The sequence below is a fragment of the Orcinus orca genome, chromosome 1, assembly GCF_937001465.1.
Source record: "Orcinus orca chromosome 1, mOrcOrc1.1, whole genome shotgun sequence".
In the NCBI taxonomy this organism is placed as follows: domain Eukaryota; kingdom Metazoa; phylum Chordata; class Mammalia; order Artiodactyla; family Delphinidae; genus Orcinus; species Orcinus orca.
In genome coordinates this window covers 156,387,851-156,410,534 of record NC_064559.1, presented here as the reverse complement: position 1 = coordinate 156,410,534, position 22,684 = coordinate 156,387,851, and the positions used below count along the sequence as shown (strand labels likewise).

Sequence of the window (22,684 nt, the reverse complement as noted above, 5' to 3'; positions counted from 1 at the left end):
TCTTCCTGTGTTTTTACCTTCCATTTTTTCACCCCCCCCCCCCCCGCCCCACTGCCCTCCCTCCCATCTCCACTGTATTCAACAGGGCAAACTGTCTTTTTTCAGCTATAGCCCACTCTGGAGATATTCTGGTCTGCCGCTTCCTTTGTTCATCTCCTTCGGTTTTCCATCTTTTAGAAATTCAAAATCTCATAACCTCTTAACCTTCTCAGACTATCTTCTTTGTTGTGGGTATATATTTGATTTATTCATGTACTTTCATCCTAACAGAGTCTCTACAGAGATAAGAGAGAAATATATATGCTCAAACTGCCAGCTTGAGCCAGAATACTTCTCTACACCATTTCTCATGATACTTTAGAAATCAGAATCTTTAACAACATTGTAAATCAATTATACTTCAATAAAATAAATGAAAAAATCAGAATCTCTTATAAAGTTTTTAAAGAGGATAAAAATTTTAAACAAAGGTTGAATTCTTGTGGTAGGAAAATGTATTGCAGTGAGTCAATAACCTTGCTTTTCTTCTAATTCATATTTCACAGTGTTTAAAAGACTGTAGCCAATTTGTTTTTGTTTTACCTTTTTCTTTAGCATTTTTGCCTAAAATATTACTTTCTTCCTCTAAATCCAAGCCATCTATATTTGAGGTGGGGGGAGTCTATCCCTGCTCCTTTGTTGTCTACATTTATGACTATTTCCATAAGAGTGTACTCCACTTAACACCCTACTTTAGAGTGTTAAATCTAAAAACAAATGGATTTTTTTCTTGTGGTTCAAAGACCATCCTAGATTCCTCAGCCTGTTCTAGCTCTCCAAATAAGAAGCTCAGCAACCCACAAGCTCCCAGAACACCATTCTCATGGATCTGAGGCAGAGCATCCCTGAAATTGCTAGAATGGCTTTACAGAAGTGTAGAAGAGCTGGTGCAGCTTTGAGTAAGAAGTTCTTTCTAGAAGGGCACATGACTGGGCTTAGAAGTATATATTTCACTTCCCTAAAATATGACTTCAGTTTTCTCTATTTTCTTGTTCTTCTTAATATCTATATATATGCCCTTGGGTTATAAGGAACCAGAAGAGAGGATGAATTTAATCAGCTCAAATCTATGACAACAAATAGAAAAAGCAAAACAACATGTTCTCCTCCCTACTTGTGTTTGGAATATCTTTTCATCTTCCATTGTATTATAGAAAGCTTGTTGGAGTAGAAAAAAAGTCAGGGGCCTCACTCTGCTATAATTAGCTGTGCAACTTTAAGCCTTGATTGCTTTGTCTATAAAAAGGGAGAAATGTGGACCAGATGATTTCTTAGAACATTTCTCTAGATTTAAAAAATCATGATAATGATTCTGTCATTCTATTCTTCTTCACTATTTCAACTCTTCTTTCTTTTAATGTTTAAATATTTCTTTTCAGAGATACACTCTTTTACTCTTTCTTCTTCCAAACTCTTTAATAGTGCTGTTCCTCTACTTCCTTTTTATTTTTCCAGCTCTTTGTTTTTCCTCATTCTACTTATTCTGTTATTCCTCTATAGTTTTTCCTTTTCTGGGATCATTAAGGCTGTCCTTAGAGTGTGATATTAGGGCATGCATTAAGAAAACGCAAGAGGCCACCTTAATTCAGAATTTTATCTTTTCCTAAAAACATGCATTACTGTAGTATAACACAAGAATTTATAATCCAGAACTCATGCTTGACAGAACATCTTTTTGAAATCTTTTATCTTTTGCTTTCTGAGTGATTTTTTTATTTTTCTTTCTTATTTTGTTTTATTTTATCTGAACAGAGAATGGACATTCTTTGAAGTCTAATCATGATCACTACAGATGAACCCAATCTACCAACTTCCCAACATTCTATAGAGTATTAGAAGATTTTTACATTTTGAAGAAGGGGAGACAATCTAAAAAATTTTGGTGGAACTATTGAGAACTAAAATATGGTGGATTATGTTGATTTAGAACTTAAAATAGATGGGTAAATTTGGGGTCAAGTTATATGTCTGAGTCTAATTCAGTTTGGATGTATGATTACTTCTCAAGTCATCTAAAGTTTAACAAGTAATATTTATGATATCTAGCTTTTGATTTGTCATTTGGTCATAAAACATTAAAGAATTATGACTGTTGCTCTTACCACAGATTTATTAGACATCATCAAATATATAGTAGACTATGCTGTGACTAGGTGAAAACTGCAACTTCTGACACATAGCTTTGCAAATACAATGGCTCTAAATATAGAATGCAGTCAAAATATTTAGTTCATATTTTATGTCCAAAATTTTCCATTTTATATTCTTTTAGACACTTCAGCCTATAAACTGACCCATTTGGGTATTCTTTTGAATGTCTTATATTGATAGCTTTTATGTATATCTAACTTTGATCAATATGGGAATTTTCATTTTCAATAGCCTTAAAAATGGCTTAAGTGCTAACTTCCATTTCAGTTCAAAGAAAGACAGTTTGTTCTGGTCAAAGGCCAGTAGAAGTTACAGTTTGTACCAGGATGACCTGACATATCCAGGTCAGACTGACCAGATCAGAAAACACATCAGCCTCCAATTCAACCTCCTCATGAAATTCTTTACTAAATTTAATTTATTTGCACTGAACCACCCAAAGCTTCTGGCAGTCAGGTAAGTGGACAGTGATGCAAAAAAGGAGACTCTCTGGAGTTTTTAGAACTAGTCCAAGGCAAACATAGGACTTTTCTACCTGAAAAAAAAGACCACCTGCTATTTCTATGAATTTAACTTGTGTGGTATATTGCTCACATTCAGAATAAACCAAAGCCTCTGTTTGATGAACCCAAATAACTCAGATTTAGGCTACATATATATTACTTACATTTAGATTTCATTCATAGTTTGATTTGAATCTAAAAAAAACCCCCCAAAATCAGGAAGAATGTGTCCTTTCCCCCTTCACTGACTTTTAATAGACATCATTGTAATGTAAAATTGAAGTGTGAAAATATGAAAGGATATTCTTTAATTCTTACCAGCTGAATACATATTCAATATGCTTCCAGACTGTTCTAAGATCTTGAAAAGTTACATGCATATGGTGATTGAAATGATTTTTTAATAAACATACTTTTAATAAATGTTTGTGACCCATTTATAAAATATACTTTAATAATATATGGATATGTGATTTCTTAATTATTAGTGAAATCTTTCATCAAATGCATTTGAAGACATGTAAATTATTTGACATAATAATTAGTTACCAATTATGAAGTTTTAGAGGGCATGAAATATGCCAAACACGTCATTTGAAGAACAGCTGTGAGTTTGACTGTATGCTATCTGCTATTTGTATTTTTTGTGTTCATGTTGATAGCATGACATTCCTTTATTTGGAGATCTTAATTTCTAGGTTACTTTAAATTTTAAGAAATTCTATACATATGTAGTCATAACCTTAAGAAACACAAAATAAGCAAGAAAATATTTGAAGGAAATTATAAATCTAATAGATTTCTGTCAGAAAGAAAATAGGCACAGGAACAGTTTTCTCTTCACATACTATGTTCATAGAATAAGAGAAAAGGTTGTGTTAATATAGTATTTGTTATTATGCAGTATTTTAATATCTGTATGTCTATTCCATTATATTTGGTGTTTCATATATTTATTCCTTTATGGCTATAATCACCAATATATTTCATTTAAGAGTTCAAAACTATGTTAAATGAATTGTGTTTTTATATGGAATATATTTGCCATTATGAAGAATAGTTGGTTATATTGTTATTTCAAGCAATAAATCTGAATTCATTCTATTAGTTTAAAAATTGTAAAATTCAAAAGTTTAATTATATGTGTAACAAAAATTGAGCACATTTTCTATAGCACTTCATTTAGTTGTGTTAATTTTTTAATGTGATGTGTCTACAGTATTTTTTATTTTGCATTTATTTTTTCATCGTGTTTACATTGTATGAGTTGAGCTTTTTTTACACACAGATTCTCGCTTGTAGCTGCTTGGCAGAATTTTTTGTTGTGATGTAACCACTGTTCTTATAAAAAATATGATGTGCATTTGTTTTGCATCTTTGTCTTCATTCCACATGTCCTATAGTTTGTATTTTTATATGAAGTTATTTATAAGGAATGGTAATTTAAAAGGCTGTGATCATCTCTTTCACCTTCATTGTTTTCACAAACAGATATTCTTAGTTCTTACTTTCTGATAGTCATAAACAGATTTTTAGTATGATGTAAGGCAGATAAGGCCACATATAGTTTACCTTCATATCATATCTTATGTCATGGAGTACTTATTTTAGCTATCTTTGGACAAGTTGTTTTGCTTATTCAATTTTATATCAATTTACTTTTTAAACTTGGGTAAAATTTTTTAGTTCATGGAAGTGTAATTTGCTATAAAATATTAGGAATTCTTCTGAAGATAGCACTTTCTAATTACAGTAACCAATCTTTATTGAGAGCTAAGCACTTTCAGACACTATCTAATTTATTCCTTGCACAACACCATGAAGTAAATATTGAACACAATTTTACAGATGAGGAAACTGAAAGGCAGAGAGGTTGATGTACTTGTCCGTGGTCATAGAAACAGAATGACTCACATCTGTCTCATCCCACTTTTAAACACTATCTTATACTGCCTCTCCCTTATGATTTTTGATCTGTTTATTTCAAACCAAAACCAGTTAATTTGTGCTTGACTTATATCCTTTAGTATTAACCTTTCACACTTCTATTTCTTCCATGATATCACAGTGAAGCAAAAAGAAAAAAAAATGAACACAATTGAGTATTAAAATGTGTCTTTTCTTTTAGCCAGAAACATTTGAGCATCTTTTTATCAAGCATACAGAATCAGTGACATTTGGTCCTCTTCTTTTGGAGCCTGAAACCATTTCAGAAGATATCAGTGTTGATACATCATGGAAAAATAAAGATGAGATGGTACCACCAACTACAGTCTCTCTACTTTTGATGACTCGGGATCTTGAAAAGGGTTCTATTTGTATTAGTGACCAATGCAACAGTGCTCACTTCTCTGAGGTTGAGAGCACAGAGATAACCTGTGAGGAGGAAAGTAGGAGACAACCCTCTGTTAAATATGCCACCCTGCTCAGCAACTCTAAATCAGGTGAAACTGAGGAAGAGCAAAGGCTTGTAAATAGCGCAGTCAGCAAATGCTTCTCTAGCAACAATTCTCTACCTAAGGATTCTTTCTCTAATAACTCATGGGAGATAGAAACCCAGGCATTTTTTATATTATCAGATCAGCATCCCAATATAATTTCACCACACCTTCCATTCTCAGGAGGATTGGATGAACTTTTGAAACTCGAGGGAAATTTCCCTGAAGAAAATCATGACGAAAGGTCTGTCTATTATTTAGGAGTCACTTCAATCAAAAAGAGAGAGAGTGATGTGCTTTTGACTGATGAGTCAAGAGTGTTGTCCCCATTCCCATCCCACTGTTTATTCACCGACATCAGAATCCTCCAGGACAGTTGCTCACACCTTGTAGAAAATAACTTCAATTTAGGAACTTCTGATCAGAAGACTTTTGTATCTTACATACCTCAATTTCAGACTTGTTCTACTCGGACTCAGAAAATAGTGGAAAACAAGATGTGTGACCTAACTGTCTAATTTCATTCCAGACACATCTCAGATTTATGATGTAATGAGTCATATGAAGGGTAATATATTCCACTATAGTGTTGGTTAGGGGAGAGAAAAGAAAACTGTCAGAGGCAAATTTGAAAATGATTGTTTCAAAACTAATGGTATCTGTTTGTCCTCACTCAGTAATATAGACAAAAAATGTGAGAAAGCCTTCAAGAGCCTAGCAGTGTAGACCGACTCTTCTAATGATTAATCAGCACCTTGGGAAGGTCTCCAGTGGCTTGTGTCTAGCTAGCCATAAACCCAACAGTACTATTTTCTTTGAACATTGAACCCATGTGGAAAGAGCTAGTCATCTGAATTACACTCACATCTGAAAGAACACACTAACACTTGTGAAATATAACTGTATTTTCAAGGGTGTGGTTATTTTACCTTGAGTTGTCTTTTCTGTGCACTAATTTACACATACACACAATTATACCTAATAGGCATCCTTGTGCATTTTAAAAGTGTGCAATGTATTTGTATTTTGTGCTACTAGACTGTGTGATTTGAAGATGTTTCGATTTAACATACTTTCCCTGAGTACTTACTCTGTGGTAGGCACTCAACTGAATGTTGCAGATAGATGATTTAGCCCTGGTCTAGGGGATATACTTGTGAAGATATACAAGAAACAAATGTTTATGTATCAAATCTAAGATCTGTACCATAGAATGAAACTACCTGTTAGAATGGTGATACCCACAACAAGTATTTTGATGAGAACACAAGCCCTTGTGAAAACATAATGTCTGCTTCACCTCTTCTCTATAAAAGATGTTGAAATGCTCACTTTCTGCTACAGTTAGATTGCTAAATGTTACTGTGTATCACTCTGGAATCATCTTCCCCATTCCCACTTGCATGTACATTGTTTTTTTTCCTCACTTACTGAGCATTCTTCCTGTATATAAATCAACCACTGTGCTAATATTTTCCATACTTTAGCTCAATTAATTATTGAAATAATTGTATGAGACATGTACTACTATTACATTCCTTTTAAAGATTAGAAGATTAAGTAATTTGCCCAAGGTCACAGAGTTAGTGGAATCCATATATAAACCCGGATCTTTTGAATGCTAGTGATTATGTTTTTAACCCATACCTTACATTATCATCCATTAAAAAAAACTGACTTGTAATCAAATAAAATTTATTAAGTAGAAATATAACACTGGATGAAAATTAAGTAAGAATTACACAGATGTTGTCTTTGCCTTTAGAGACTTTAATGTTTATTGTTTATTTCAGTTCTTGGTACGTCAAGAAAACCCAGACAGCATATTGAACAACAAACTAAATTAAGAAACCTGCAGAGATAGTTGCTCAATGGCAATAAGAATTTCAAGATTATCGGTATCGTCAAAATAAATACTTCAGTCCTCAAAAATATTCCTATGAGTTGTTAAACATCACTAGTTTCATACTTAGACTGAGAGAGGATTCCACTGATTTACTATTACCATAAATAAAATCCTCCCCCTTTCTCTATTCCAGTTGTGACCATATGAAATGAGCTGTTCAGACCCCAATTGATAGATATTTTTTCACACCTTTCATGATCATTTGCCAACTAGAAATCAATAAAGCTGTTTCATGACACAAGTATTGTTGAGATATCTCAGGATCTCACACACTCAACCAGTGACTCTCTTACAAGAGAAAGGTAGAGGACCCATATCAACTCACTGAATAATTCTATACAAAGATAGAGAAAAAATTTTTTTCAATGATTTTTCAGTGATTTATAGTTTCAGAAACAGAATTATTACATGTATTGAAATTTTAGTAAAATTGACCATTATTTTTAATACTGCTCACAGAATATACATAGATAGAAAATTACATTTTGCCCCATTCTGCATATAATTAGAGATTAAACACTCAGCAAGTCCTCTGAGATATGACATCCTCCCATTCTCCTCTGGTGTGGGACCCAGAACAACAGGGAAGAGAAACTGATAAATGTTCCAGTCAGCCCAAGGTTCTGCCATGCTGTGTGTACTCTGTAGTGAATTCAGACATCCCAGGACCACCGTAGTGCTGCAGGTCTGATTTAAAGGAATTTTGTGACAGCACCTTAAACCTGAGATCACTGATACCATTCTGGTGCAGCTTCAGTTACCAAAACAAACAAAAACATTTCAGAAATTGAAATTCCAAGGGACTTTCTTTTCATAGAGCAGGTTGAAGTGGTGCAGTCTGGCCTATTGGTATATATAAATTTAGATCATATTTACTGTCAGTGTGCTAGGGCTCTGATTTTCACTTTCAAAAGTTCATTTCACTGTATGTATTACTGTATATTATTGGGTCTTTATGAAAATTACCATTTAGATGAAAATTTAGAATATTTTGTACTTCAGTTTGGTTAGATATTCTCCATTTCTTTGCAGAGATTCTGTAAAAAAAAAAATTTTAAGGGAGAGAGGAGCTGAAATATAGGTTTGGACTTTTAAACTTAGGATAAATCTGGAATTTTGAGTATTTCATTTAAAGGCCTAAAATTGCAACACAAGCTGTGAGTCAGTCTCTCTAAATCTGAGCTTCATGAAAATCAACTCAGAAATTAATAATTTGAGCTATGGCTTCAAGTTTAAACAGATTGTTTGAAGATAAATCATTTGTCAGGGTTAATGAGATTATAGATGTCCTAGGTTAAAGCCCCCAAGAACAAAGAAGAAAGACGATGAGATACACATCAGTATGAATAGGGGCCTCCTATTGGAGCCCTGTGTTCCCATTTAGAGATGAGCTACATAGTGACAAGAGGAATAGGAACAGATAGTCTTTTATTTTTAAACCTAGTCTCGAGTAGTAAAAAGACCTGGATGAAAGTCCCAAACCAGTGGGTGATCCTGGACCTATAATAAGGTTTTATGACCCTAAGCATGACATTCTTCTACCTCCTCTCATCCATTTCCAATGAAACCAACTCCCTCTTTCCATATATCAAACATATGGTCATATTCTCTTAGGAATATCCATTTTAACTACTCATAAGTTGAGAGAAGATAAACTTCCTCCACAAATTGATACCAGATTGCAAAGCTACTTTCGTTGGCACAATATAAAGATTAGGCTGTAAGAGTTGTGCCCACGGGTCTCCCGTGGGCTTGGACGACGTGCTAAATGAATCAAGACATACTGCAACCATATGTCACGTAGACTTGGCTGAAAAAAAACCTCTCTCTAAGTTATTTCCTGTAGTTTTTAAAAGAAATGTGTTCTACTTTTCATCTTCCAAGGGTCATCTTGATAGTTACAGACTCTTCTAAAGTATTTACTATTGAGAAAACACATTCTCAAATTTTAAAACACAAAATTAAAATTGTCCACTCTATTATGATTAAAAGAAGCCACATTTGAGAAAAAAATTTAAACATAGTTACCAAAAATGTGAAGAACTGTTTATAAAAAGAAACTGGGTAAGTGAGTAGTTTTACTCCTTCTTGAACAATTGTTTAAAGCTGGAAAGCGTTCCTGTACCTCATCATGATGTTGGGAGAGCAGCTTAGAATACAACAGACTGCTTTAGAACTGAAATATTGTTACTTGCATTTGTATGAACATTAAGAAATTGTTTTCATGGGGTTTTATATTGAATGAAATATTTTTATACAAAGTTTATCAATCAATATTTATTGTGGAAAGTTGCTGTCTATTTTTCAAAATTAATTATACGTAAAATGTATGGCATCAAATTCAATTTTGTAAGGATCTTTGACAGGATATTTTAAATAACATGTCCACTCAAAAAGTCTGAACTGAGAATAAAATTGGAAGATATTTAATTTTGTAGTGAAATTCTTATATTGTACTTTTTAAACTTGTCATTAAGTATTTGGCATGCAGATAACACTTTCTCTTTAATCACAATTGGTATGTTAATAAACGTTATAAACGTAAGTGCTGAGACGTGCATCACTAATTGTTTTATAAAGTTTAATTAGCCTAATTCTCCTTTTTTGTCCCTAAAGTCATAAAGAAAGATGTGTAAATTATGACTGTGAAATTTTTATCATTATAAATCATAAGCAATGTTGGCATTGATATGAGATCAAATATGAGAAATGGAAAGTCCAAGTAAAATTTTTATGAATTTAAGTTATTTTAGGATTATTTTATGTTTGTATGATTACTGCTTTCAGCAAAGATTTGGAAAATATGAAGTAATCCTTGTATTTTATGTGAATAGTTACTATATTATTTTTACCCATTGTTAGCATTTGTGTTTTTAAAATTGTTACAAACATGCCTTGCCTTTGGAAGGGATTTGTAAACGTTTTAGATCCAGCTGTCTCTCTTTACTGTTATTCTCTCTGTATTCTCAATATATCACCCACACCAAATACTTGCTGGCATTGCAGCCACTTGCAATGAAAAATTACTCATTTTAAACATCAAGAGCTCTGTAGTTTGATTCTTTACTTCCTTTAGAAATCTTGATTTACAGTCATTTGTGAACATTTGTTTCATCACTTAGTTTTCTAGCAATTTGAGTTTGGGGGCTAGTATTTGGGCTAGGATTCAGATATGTTCTCCTTGCTTAGTTTTAAAATGTAAATGAAATGAACATAAAAAATTTCAAATAGTACATGGAAATATAAAATAAAAATTGTTGTCTCCCTCCATTCTCAATCTTTAGTTCCTATTCCCTAAAAATAACCTGTTATTATTATACCACATACATTTAAAGTTTTTATATAGTTGGGATCATATTCTGCTTGCTGTTATAAAATTACCCTTCTCCCTTAATATATCTTAGTGATATTTCCATAGAAACTCAAATATACCTACTTTATTATTTTAATGGTTACATAGTTATTCCATTATATCAAAGTACAATGATTTATGTAAATGATTCAAACTTGGTGAACATTTAGGTTGTTTCTAATCTTTTATTTTTATGGACAATACTGAAGTGAGCATTCTCATACATAATTATGTCTTGGCATACTTTTACAAATCTACTTGTCAGGACTCTTGTGTAAGAAAGTGTAAGAAACTTACAAGTGTAAGAAACCAACTGAAATTGTCTAAAGTATCTTTTTGCTATTTTAATTTTAACTTGATGAATGAAGTTGAGCATATTATCATGTTTATAAGCCATTTGTTTTTCTCTACCTTCCTATTCTTTGCCTAATTTTCTACTGGGCTATTATAATTTTATTGCTTTCTTATCATTATTTTTCATATATGTGATCTAAGTTTTCTTAATTAAGATATGACTTATGTACTGTAAAGTACACAAGTCTTCAGTGTAAGCTTAATGAATTTTTACATACTTCATATCTGAGTAAAATCACTGAATCACAGGATAGGTTTTAGTTTAGCTTTAATAGATACATACTGCCAAATACATATGTAAATACATACTAATTTACACTGCTGTCAGTAAGGTAGAAGAATTCTGTTGCTTTATATACCAATTCCTAATCAACATTGATACTGTCAGCCTTTTGAATTTTAGTCAGTCTGATGGTTGTGTAAGGGTTTCTTAGAGTTTATTTTGCACTTCTCTAATATGTAATAATTTTGAGAGACATTTAATGAATCCCTCTCCTATTTCTGTGTATTTCATAAACATCTAAAATATTGTTACATTGCTGCTTTAGGCAGTACCGAGTCTTTCAAATTTCCCTTTTGTACTGTTTGTTTATTACTTCTTGCATCTTTGTGCTTCCATCTGGGATAATTTCCCTTCATCCAAAAGAACTTTCTTGTACTGTGGATCGGCTGTGACAAATTCTTTCAGGCTTTGTTTGGGAACATCTATATTTTATCTTCAATTTTGATAGATATTTTTGCTCAATATTGAATTCTAAGTTTGCAGTTATTTTCCATCTTTGTAAGTTGTCTTTTTATTGTCTTCCAGTGTCTGGTATCCATTGTTACTGTTGAGAAGTTAGCCATCATTTTGATTGTTGTTTCCTTAAGGTAATTTCTTGTTGTTTATTTGTTTTTAAGATTTTTCTCTTTATCTTTTGTTTTTAGTTGTTTGACTATTATAAGTCTAGGTGTGCTTTCTTTTTTACTTGTCCAGATTGGTATTCATTGAGCTTCTTTTACTTGACCACCAATAGGTTTTATTAGACTTGAAAATTCTCAGCCATTATTTCTTCACATGTCAATGTCGTCCCATTTTATTTATCCTTCCCTTGTGAAACATGTTTTTTAACATCTTTATTGGAGTATAATTGCTTTATAATGTTGTGTTAGTTTCTGTATAACAAAATGAATCAGCTATATGCATATGTATATCCCCATATCCCCTCCCTCTTGCGTCTCCCTCCAACACCCCTAATCCCACCCCTCTAGGTGGTCGCAAAGCTCCGAGCTGATCTCCCTGTGCTATGCAGCTGCTACCCACTAGCTATCTATTTTACATTTCGTAGTGTATATATGTCAATGTTACTCTCTCACTTTGTCCCAGTTTACCCTTCCAACTCCCTGCGTCCTCAAGTCCATTCTCTATGTCTGCGGCTTTATTCCTGTCGTGCCCCTAGGTTCATCAGAACAATTTTGTTTTTAGATTCCATATATATGTGTTAACACATAGTATTTGTTTTTCTCTTTCTGACTTACTTCACTCTGTAAGACAGACTCTAGGTCCATCCACCTCAATACAAATAATTCAATTTCGTTTCTTTTTATGGCTGAGTAATATTCCATTGTATATATGTGCCACATCTTCCTTATCCATTCATCTATTGACGGACACTTAGGTTGCTTCCATGTCCTGGCGATTGTAAATAGTGCTGCAGTGAACACTGTGGTACATGACTCTTTTTGAATTATGGTTTTCTCAGGGTATATGCCCAGTAGTGGGATTGCTGGATCGTATGGTAGTTCTATTTTTAGTTTTTAAGGAACCTCCATACTGTTCTTCATAGTGGCTGTATCAATTTATATTCCCACCAACAGTGCAAGAGGGTTCCCTTTTCTCCACACCCTCTCCAGCATTTATTGTTTGTAGATTATTTGATGATGGCCATTCTGAAAGGTGTGAGGTGATACCTCATTGTAGTTTTGATTTGCATTTCTCTCATGATTAGTGATGTTGAGCAACTTTTCATGTGTTTGTTGGCAGTCTGTATAGCTTCTTAGGAGAAATGTCTATTTAGGTCTTCTGCCCAGTTTTGGATTGGGTTATTTGTTTTTTTGACATTGAGCTTCATGAGCTGCTTGTATATGTTGGTGATTAATCCTTTGTCAGTGTCTTCATTTGCAAACATTTTCTCCCATTCTGAGGGTTGTCTTTTCGTCTTGCTTATGGTTTCCTTTGCTGTGCAAAAGCTTTTAAGTTTCACTAGGTCCCATTTGTTTATTTTTGTTTTTATTTCCATTTCCCTAGGCGGTGGGTCAAAAAGGATCTTGCCGTTATTTATGTCATAGAGAGTTCTGCCTATGTTTTCCTCTAAGAGTTTCATACTGTCTGCCTTACATTTAGGTCTTTAATCCATTTTGAGTTTATTTCTGTGTATGGTGTTAGGAAGTGTTCTGATTTCATTCTTTTACGTATAGCTGTCCAGTTTTCCCAGCACCACTTATTGAAGAGGGTGTCTTTTCTCCATTGTATACTTTTTGCCTCCTTTATCAAAAAATAAGGTGACCGTATGTGCATGGGTTTATCTCTGGGCTTTCTATCCTGTTCCATTGATCTATATTTCTGGTTTTGTGCCAGTACCATACTGTCCTGATTACTGTAGTATTGTAGTATAGTCTGAAGCCAGGGAGCCTGATTCGTCCAGCTCCATTTTTACTTCGCAAGATTGTTTTGGCTGTTCGGGGTCTTTGGGGTTTCCATACAAATTGTGCAATTTTTTGTTCTAGTTCTATGAAAAATGCCATTGGTAGTTTGATAGGGATTGCATTGAATCTGTAGATTGCTTTAGGTAGTATAGTCATTTGTACAATGTTGATTTTTCCAACCCAAGAACATGGTATATCTCCCCATCTGTTTGTATCATCTTTAATTTCTTTCATCGGTGTCCTATAGTTTTCTGCATACAGGTCTTTTTTCTCCATAGGTAGGTTTATTCCTAGGTATTTTATTCTTTTGTTGCAATGGCAAATGTGAGTGTTTCCTTAATTTCTCTTTCAGATTTTTCATCATTAGTGTATAGGAATGCAAGAGATTTCTGTGCATTAATTTTATATCCTGCTAGTCTACCAAATTCACTGATTAGCTCTAGTAGTTTTCTGGTAGCATCGTTAGGGTTCTCTATGTATAGTATCTTGTCATCTGCAAACAGTGACAGCTTTACTTCTTCTTTTCTGATTTGGATTCCTTTGATTTCTTTTACTTGTCTGATTGCTATGGCCAAAACTTCCAAAACTATGTTGAATGATAGTGGTGAGAGTGGGTAACCTTTTCTTTTTCCTGATCTTAGAGGAAATGGTTTCAGTTTTTCACCTTTAAGGATGATGTTGGCTGTGGGTTTGTCATATATGGCCTTTATTATGCTGAGGTAGGTTTCCTCTCTGCCTGCTTTCTGGAAAGTTTTTATCATAAATGGGTGTTGAATTTTGTCAAAAGCTTTTTCTACATCTATTGAGATGATCATATGGTTTTTCTCCTTCAATTTGTTAATATGGTGTATCACATTGATTCCTTTGCATATATTGAAGAATCCTTGCATTCCTGGGATAAACCCCACTTGATCATGGTGTATGATCCTTTTAATGTGCTGTTGGATTCTGTTTGCTAGTATTTTCTTGAGGATTTTTGCATCTATGTTCATCAGAGATATTGGCCTATAGTTTTCTTTTTTTGTGATATCTTTGTTTGGTTTTAGATGGTGGCCTCACAGAATGACTTTGGGAGTGTTCCTCCCTTTGCTCTATTTTGGAAGAGTGTGAGAAGTTAGCCCTTCTCTAAATGCTTGATCGAATTTGCCTGTGAAGCCGTCTGGTCCTGGGCTTTTGTTTTTTGGAAGATTTTTAATCACAGTTTCAATTTCAGTGCCTGTGATTGGTTTGTTTATATTTTCTATTTCTTCCTGGTTCAGTCTTGGAAGCTTGTCCTTTTCTAAGAATTTGTCCATTTCTTCTAGGATGTCCATTTTATTGGCATAGAGTTGCTTGTAGTAATCTCTCATGATCCTTTGTTTTTCTGCAGTGTCAATTGTTACTCCTTTTTCATTTTTAGTTCTGTTGATTTGAGTCTTCTCCCTTTTTTTCTTGATGAGTCTGGCTAGTGGTTTATCAATTTTGTTTATCTTCTCAGAGGAACAGCTTTTAGTTTTATTGATCTTTGATGTTGTTTCCTTCGTTTCTTTTTCATTTATTTCTGATCAGAACTTTAAGATTTCTTTCCTTCTGCTATGTTTGGGGTTTTTTTGTTCTTTTTATAATAGCTTTAGGTGTAAGGTTAGGTTGTTTGAGATTTTTCTTTTTTCTTGAGGTAGGATTGTATTGCTATAAACTTCTGTCTTAGAACTGCTTTTGCTGCATCCCATAGGTTTTGAGTCGTAATGTTTTCATTGTCATTTTTTTCCAGGTATTTTTTTATTTCCTCTTTGATTTCTTCCATGATCTTGGTTATTTAGTAACGTATTGTTTAGCTGCCACGTGTTTGTGTTTTTTACAGTTCTTTTCCTGTAATTCATATCTAGTTTCGTAGCATTGTGGTTAGAAAAGATATTTGATATGATTTCAATTTTGTTAAATTTACCAAAGCTTGATTTCTGACCCAGATGTGGTCTATCCCGGAGAATGTTACATGAGCACTTGAGCAGAAAGTGTATTCTGTTGTTTTTGGATGAAATGTCCTATAAATATCATTCAAATCCATCTTGTTTAATGTATCATTTAAAGCTTGTGTTTCCTTATTTATTTTCATTTTGGGTGATCTGTCCATTGGTGAAAGTTGGTTGTTAAAGTCCCTTAGTATTATTGTGTTACTGTTGATTTCCCCTTTTGTGGCTGTCAGCATTTGCCTTATGTATTGAGGTGCTCCTATGTTGGGTGCATAAATATTTACAATTGTTATATCTTCTTCTTGGATTGATCCCTTGATTGTTATGTAGTGTCCTTCTCTGTCTCTTGTAATACTCTTTGTTTTGAAGTCTATTTTGTCTGATATGAGAATTGCTACTCCAGCTTTCTTTTGGTTTCCATTTGCATGGAATATCTTTTTCCATCCCCTCACTTTCAGTCTGTATGTGTCCCTAAGTCTGAAGTGGGTCTCTTGTAGATAGCATATATATGGGTCTTGTTTTTGTATCCATTCAGCCAGTCTATATGTCTTTTGGTTGGAGCATTTAATCCATTTACATTTAAGGTAATTATCAATTTTTATGCTCCTATTACCATTTTCTTAATTGTTTGGGGTTTGTTTTTGTAGGTCTTTTCCTTCTCTTGTGTTTCCTGCCCAGAGAAGTTCCTTTAGCATTTGTTGTAAAGCTGGTTTGGTGGTGCTGAATTCTCTTAACTTTTGCTTGTCTGTAAAGGTTTTAATTTCTCCATCGAATCTGTATGAGATCCTTGCTGGGTAGAGTAATCTTGGTTGTAGATTTTTCTCTTTCATCACTTTAAATATGTCCTGCTATTCCCCTCTGGCTTGCAGAGTTTCTACTGAAAGATCAGCTGCTAACCTTAAGGGGATTCCCTTGTATGTTATTTGTTGCTTTTCCTTGCTGCTTTTAATATTTTTTCTTTGTATTTAATTTTTGATAGTTTGATTAATATGTGTCTTGGCCTGTTTCTCTTTGGGTTTTTCCTGAATGGTACTCTCTGTGCTTCCTGGACTTGATCGACTATATCCTTTCCCGTGTTAGGGAAGTTTTCAACTATAATCTCTTCAAATATTTTCTCACACCCTTTCTTTTTCTCGTCTTCTTCTGGGACCCCTATAATTCAAATATTGGTGCATTTAATGTTGTCCCAGAGGTCTCTAAGACTGTCCTCAATTCTTTTCATTCTGTTTTCTTCGTTCTGCTCTGCAGTAGTTATTTCCACCATTTTATCTTCCAACTCACTTATCCATTCTTCTGCCTCAGTTATTCTGCTACTGATTCCTTCTAGAATATTTTTAATTTCAGTAATTGTGTTGTTCATCTCTGTTTGTTTGCTCTTTAGTTCTTCTAGATACTTGTTAAACGTTGCTTGTATTTTCTCCGTTCTGTTTCTGAGATTTTGGATCATCTTTACTGTCATTACTCTGAATTCTTTTTCAGGTAGGTTGCCTATTTTGTCTTCATTTATTTGGTCTTGTAGGTTTTTATGTTGCTCCTTCATCTGTAACGTATTTTTTGCCATTTATTTATTTATTTATTTATTTTGATGGGTGGTGCTATATTCTTATCTTAGTGGTTGTTTGGGCTGAGACGTCCAGCACTGGAGTTTGAATGCAGTTGCATACAGCCAGGTGAGGACCTCCAGGAGGCCTCACTTCAATTAATATTCCCTGGGGTCTGAGGTTCTCTGTTAGTCAGGCAGTTTGGATTTGGAGCTCCCACCACAGGAGCTCGGGCCCAGCCTCCAGCCTGGGAACCAATATCCCACAAGCGTTGTGGCACGGTAAAAAAGAAAGAAAAAATGGAGCAGTACAATATCAAAGAATAAAAAACAAAATAAAATTAGAAAGATAAAAAAATATTAGGTAAAATAAAACTATAATTGAAACAACTGCAACAAGGTCAAATAAAACTACAACCACAAGAAAAAAGAAAAAAGGAAAAAAATAAAAGGAGGTGGGGTAACAAGCCAAAAGGAGAGAACAATAACAAAGTATTAAGAATAAAACAAAATTAGAAAAATAAAGATTTATTAGGAAAAATAACCATATAAAAGAATCAACAACAATGAATCAACAAGGTAAAACAGAACCCCAATCTAAAAGAGGAAGAAAGAAAGAAAAAAAAGCCTTGTCTATGGTGGCAGAGTTTAGGCAGGTGTGGGACTTAGGTGGGGCAGGGTTTAGGGTGGGAAGGGGCCTAGGTGGGTGGAAGGGTGACGTTTGAGCTTGAGGCGGGGCCTAGGCAGGGTGATGTTCAAGTGTGGGGTGGGGCCTCTACTTAGGACCTGCACGGAAGGGGAGATGCAGCATGTAGAAAGGAGGGCCTCTGGAGTGTGGAGTTCCTGAGTTTGTAGGTAGGGCCCTGAGTGAGGGTGTGTGGTTGGGATTTAGGCCCAACACATTGAAGGGGGTCTCCGAGTGTAGAGGTAGGGCTCTGGGTGGGGGTGTAGGGGTGGGGCTTGAGCTCTGCACAGCAGGAGGGAGACTCCGAGGGCAGAGGATTAGGCCCAGGAGCCCAACAGCCTCCCCAGTGCTTAAGTGGACAGGGAAAGCACTGGCCGCGTTCCCTTCGCACCACTCCCCCACCGTCTCCCCCAGGGTCTCCCCCATCGCCGCTGGACCCCAAACTGTGGGTGCACCCCACTGGGTGTAGGAACTCCTCCCCGCCCCCAGCCACCCCTCAGGGGTGTCAGTCCCAGAGGTCCGGCCTTTACTTTTGCTCCCCCTTCCCTCCCTCCCACTCCCTCAGGATGCACGTGGCTGGAGCAGGTCTTGGTGGGCAGAGGATCAGGCCTGGCATCTCAGCAGGTTCCTGGGGGCCCAAGTGGGCAGGGGAAACTTGGCCACACTCCCTTTTGATCCTCTACCCTCCCAATGGTTCCCCAGTTTCCCCCTTCAGGTGTGGGATCCCTTCCCCTCCCCCAGCCACCCCTCAGGGGCACCAGCCCCATCCCCCCTCCACTTCTCTGCTCCCTTCACTCCTCCCATGCCCCACGTCCCACCTGGTCACTGGGGGTTCCTCCCGTCCCATTAGGTGTCTGTGGTCCCCCCACTGGTGCCTGGTAGGTGCCTTAGTTGTGCCCCCTTCTGAAACTCTTGAGTCACATGTTAGTTATTCTGGTCTCGGTCCACATGTCTATTTCTTTCCCAATCTTTTTTTGTCCTTATTCTTAATTTTGTTTATTTTTTCTTGATCTGTCTTTGAGGTCACTAGTTAATGTCATTTCTATGAACACTGTGTAGTTAAAACTATCCAATGTGTTCTAGTTCTTTTAATTCTTTTTTATAGCTTTTAATAGTCTCTTGAAATGTTACACTTTTCCTCTACTTTGTCCATATTTTCTTCTATTTCCTTTTTGTTAATTATAATTATTTTAACATGTTTCTCTAACTTCAATGTGTGAATTTCTGAGCCTGCTTCCATTAATTGGTTTATCTCCTGATTTCCTGTTTTTTTTCACATATGTAGTAATTTTTGTTTGTATGCTGGATATTATGAATAATATGCTGTAGGGGCTCTGGATTGTGTTATCTTTTCCCTCCAAATGTTGAGTTTCATTCTTTTTTGCAGTTAAAGAATTTATGGATCACTTGGACCTTATTTACATTTGTTTTAGACTACTTGAGGAGGGTCTATTTCAGTTTTGTCCCATCCTAGGTTTTAGTCTTTACTATTATTCCTACGTATGACCTTTCTAGAGTTACAACTAAATCTCCTGGGTGTTGTTCAATGTCTTTTCATTATGGCTGGGATGAAATTCTAAACTTTCCCCAATATTGTGCTATTATTACTAATCAGCTCTTAATTCACAAGCAGCTCTTTTCTACTAGGGATATTAGAGTTTCACCCAGTAAATATACAGCTTAGAATTTGGCCAAGGACCCAAGGAACTGCACCTCATGTGGAGTTTTGAAGATTCTTAACAACTTGTTCCTATTGAGTATCTTGCCCTCTAAATACCAACTGCCTTACCACTCAAACTTTGACACTCCCAGAAACACTGATGCTCTCTTCTGGGCTTAATTTTCTTGTGCTTAGAGAACAAGGGAGAAAACTATGTTAAATATGGGATTTCTCCATGTGCTTTCTTCCCTCATCTCCTTGTGATAGCTTCTGTCTAATGCCAGAAAGCAGTTGTGTTAAGTTTTATAGTTGTTTATGGGAGAGTAAATCTGATAAGACTCTGCCATGGCTACTACTAGAAGTATGCAATAATTCTTTTATTAAAAAGCTGTTCCTTTTCTCTCATATATTGAAACATTTGTTACAGTTTTTCACTTGTATTTTGACTTTGTAGTATTATTCCATTCATACATTTTGCATCCTTACATTTTTCAACTTTTCCTTCATTCCTTCTGGGTTTTGCATCATACTTAGAAAAGTATACCAAATTCTAACACTTCATTGATAATTAATTTTTCTTATATTTATGCTGTTATTTTGGGGTTAATATTTTTCATTTATTTGGAATTAATTTTGACATAAGGAGTGGAATAATAAGGAGTGGAATAATGATTTAGCTTTTATGTTTTCCAAGTGGCTAATCAGTTGTCCCAACACAATTTGTTTCTGGGAAAAAAAACTTTTTTTCACTCACATAAAATGCCACATTTATCACCTACTAATCCTCAAGTATATTTTTATTTCCGGGCTCTCTATTCTTTTTTATTGATTGTTCAATCTATTTTCCTCTACTACTAAGTTTATTAATTATCACCAGCTACTCAATATTTTAATATCTGGATGGTTGGATCCCTCAGCTCTGCTCATTATACCTCACTGATATCTTTCTAGACCAACTGTAGTTTAATTAAATTTTTGTAAAAAAAAATTCTTTTGGTATTTCATTCAGAGTTAAGATAAAAATACTGAAAAATGTCATCACTACAGTATTTAGTTGCCCAAGATTATCTGTCAATTTTTAAATGTTGAGAGCAAAATATTACTTTTATCTTCCTAAATAATAAAGACAAATAAATCATATCTATAATATTAAACTCTTCCCAAAATTCACCTTTGATACTAGAGAATAGAAATGTGATAGGTGCTCTAAACTTTGTGCTTTAGATGTGGAGTTATAAATAAGGTGATTATCCATCTCACTGTGTCTGGCCTACTCTCCCTTTATGTATATATGAGATGCCTTTCAATCTTATAAGTGTCTCAGTTTCGACAACAGAGTATATGTTCATACTGTAAAGAACTAGCCTTGTTGACAATAATTGTTACCATTGCTTTTTTTCTCTTTTATCTCAGTTTTTATCAAATTTTTTCAGGTGTAGAACATTCGGAAATCATGGAACACTTTAAAGAACATCAAGATATTGCTTTCATTTTCTTGTTTTATCACCAGGAAACAACTGTCTATTAGCAAATTACTATTATTTGTATATATGTAGCTCCTCAAAAATAACATAAAAGCTCTCTTTATTCATCAATACAGTAAACTAGATGTTCAGAGAAATCTCTCCCAATATAGCATAGCTAAAAAAAAATGCTAGATTAAAACATCATTTTAGGGCTTCCCTGGTGGTGCAGTGGTTGAGAGTCTGCCTGCCGATGCAGGGAACACGGGTTCGTGCCCCGGTCCGGGAAGATCCCACGTCCCGCGGAGCGGCTGGGCCCGTGATCCATGGCCGCTGAGCCTGCGCGTCCAAAGCCTATGCTCCGCAACGGGAAAGGCCACAACAGTGAGAGGCCCGCGTATTGCAACAAAGCAAAACAAAACAAAACAAACAAACAAAACAAACAAACAAAAACCCCCATCATTTTAATGTATGGTTACACTGAAGAGAAAGTAAGAAAACCCCAGAGGAGTATGCTAACTTTGGAGTCAACTGATTTCCATGACCTTTAACCTAGTTTTGAGAGGGCGACATCTAGGGAGAGAAAGAGTGGGGAGACCTTCCCATGAGTTGAGGACCTCAGAGGTGAACAGGATAAAATCGTGCTCAGCAGAGAAAAATGGTGGGGTTTACGTTTTTATCTCAGCCATTGCTCAGGACTGAGTCGAAAAAAGAAAAGGAAAAAGAAAAGCTGCTCTGAGTATTCCTACCTCAGGTTTCCGTCCCCCTCAGATTTCTGTCCTCAGATTTCCCATCACATGGATTTGGGGTCAAAATTCATACTACATGTGTGGCCCAGCAAAACATGAGCAGAATATTTAGTCTTAAGTGTCTCAGATTGGTTGAGAATTGCTTGCAATTTCACACAGACTATTTTGGCAACACACTGGGGTACATGACAGAGAGAAATATGTGTGTGTGTGTGTGTGTGTGTGTGTGTGTGTATAAATAGAGGTAGTTTTGTATGTATATATTTTAAAGCAAAATGATATACTTATAAAACAAGACACCAGAGTACATTAAATGAATATTGATGGCCTATCTTTATGAAAATCTCTTTACTAAATATTTTGTCTACAGCCTCAAAGTCTGATATTTCAAGGCACTGTGAATTCATGGGAAGGCTATCAGGGAATATTTTTGAATCTGTAACGGTTTTCAAGTCCCTCTACCACCATTCTAATCCAGGCTTCCACGATATCTCATTACATGATGGCAATTGTCTGTTTATTTCAGGCATCTGGGTGAATGTGTAATAGTATGGTAGACCAATGTTTTGCGTTTCTCTGATGAGAAATGAGATTAAGCATCGTTTCTTATATGTTTTGGTCATTCAGATAATCTTCTTTTTAAAAGTATTTGACTAAGTCTTCTGCCTATTTGTTCTACTTGGTCATTTGCTTTTGTTTTCAATTGATTTGTAAAATTTTTTAAATATATTCTGGATGTGAATCTTTTGTCACATATGTGAATTTGCAAACATAATCATAATATAGTACAGTTTATTATTTTCTCAATAGTTAGCATTTTTGGAGTTCTGTTTAAGAACTTTTAACCTATCCTAGGGTCATCCATATATTCTTCTACTTATTTTCACGATCCATCTAGAGTTAGTTTTTTTGTGTTTGTTTGTTTTTCTTGTTTGTTTTTTTTTGTATGGTATCAGTTAAGATTCTCTGTATTAGTTTTTTATTGCTGTGTACAAATCACCATAAATATAGTAGCTTAAAACAACACATATTTTATTATCTCATAGTTTCCATGAGTCAGCAGTCCTTGAAATTGCTTAGCTGGGTCTTCCACTCAGAAAGCTACAATCAAGGTGTAAACTGGGCTAGGGGCTCCTCTGAGGTTCGATGTCCTCTTCCAAGCTAATACGACAGCAGCATTAATTTTCTTGCAGCTTTGAATCATGGCAGC

The 22,684-nt window shown here is 35.1% G+C and overlaps 1 protein-coding gene across 6 annotated transcripts in view; it reads left to right on the top strand.

Annotated features, from left to right (window-relative positions):
* The window catches only part of LEPR (leptin receptor), a 96,933-nt gene extending 90,768 nt beyond the window's left edge, over positions 1-6,165 (top strand). For 5 of the 6 annotated variants that reach the window (XM_033409039.2, XM_049698122.1, XM_033409038.2 and 2 more), the window contains one exon: positions 4,822-6,165. In XM_033409039.2, the coding sequence (XP_033264930.2) occupies positions 4,822-5,649 (828 nt within the window). In that variant the 3' untranslated portion in view covers positions 5,650-6,165. Of the gene's footprint in view, positions 1-1,791; positions 4,057-4,821 lie in introns of those variants that run through there. The other variant, XM_033409041.2, reaches the window with a different exon arrangement.
* The last annotated feature ends 16,519 nt before the right edge of the window (positions 6,166-22,684 follow it).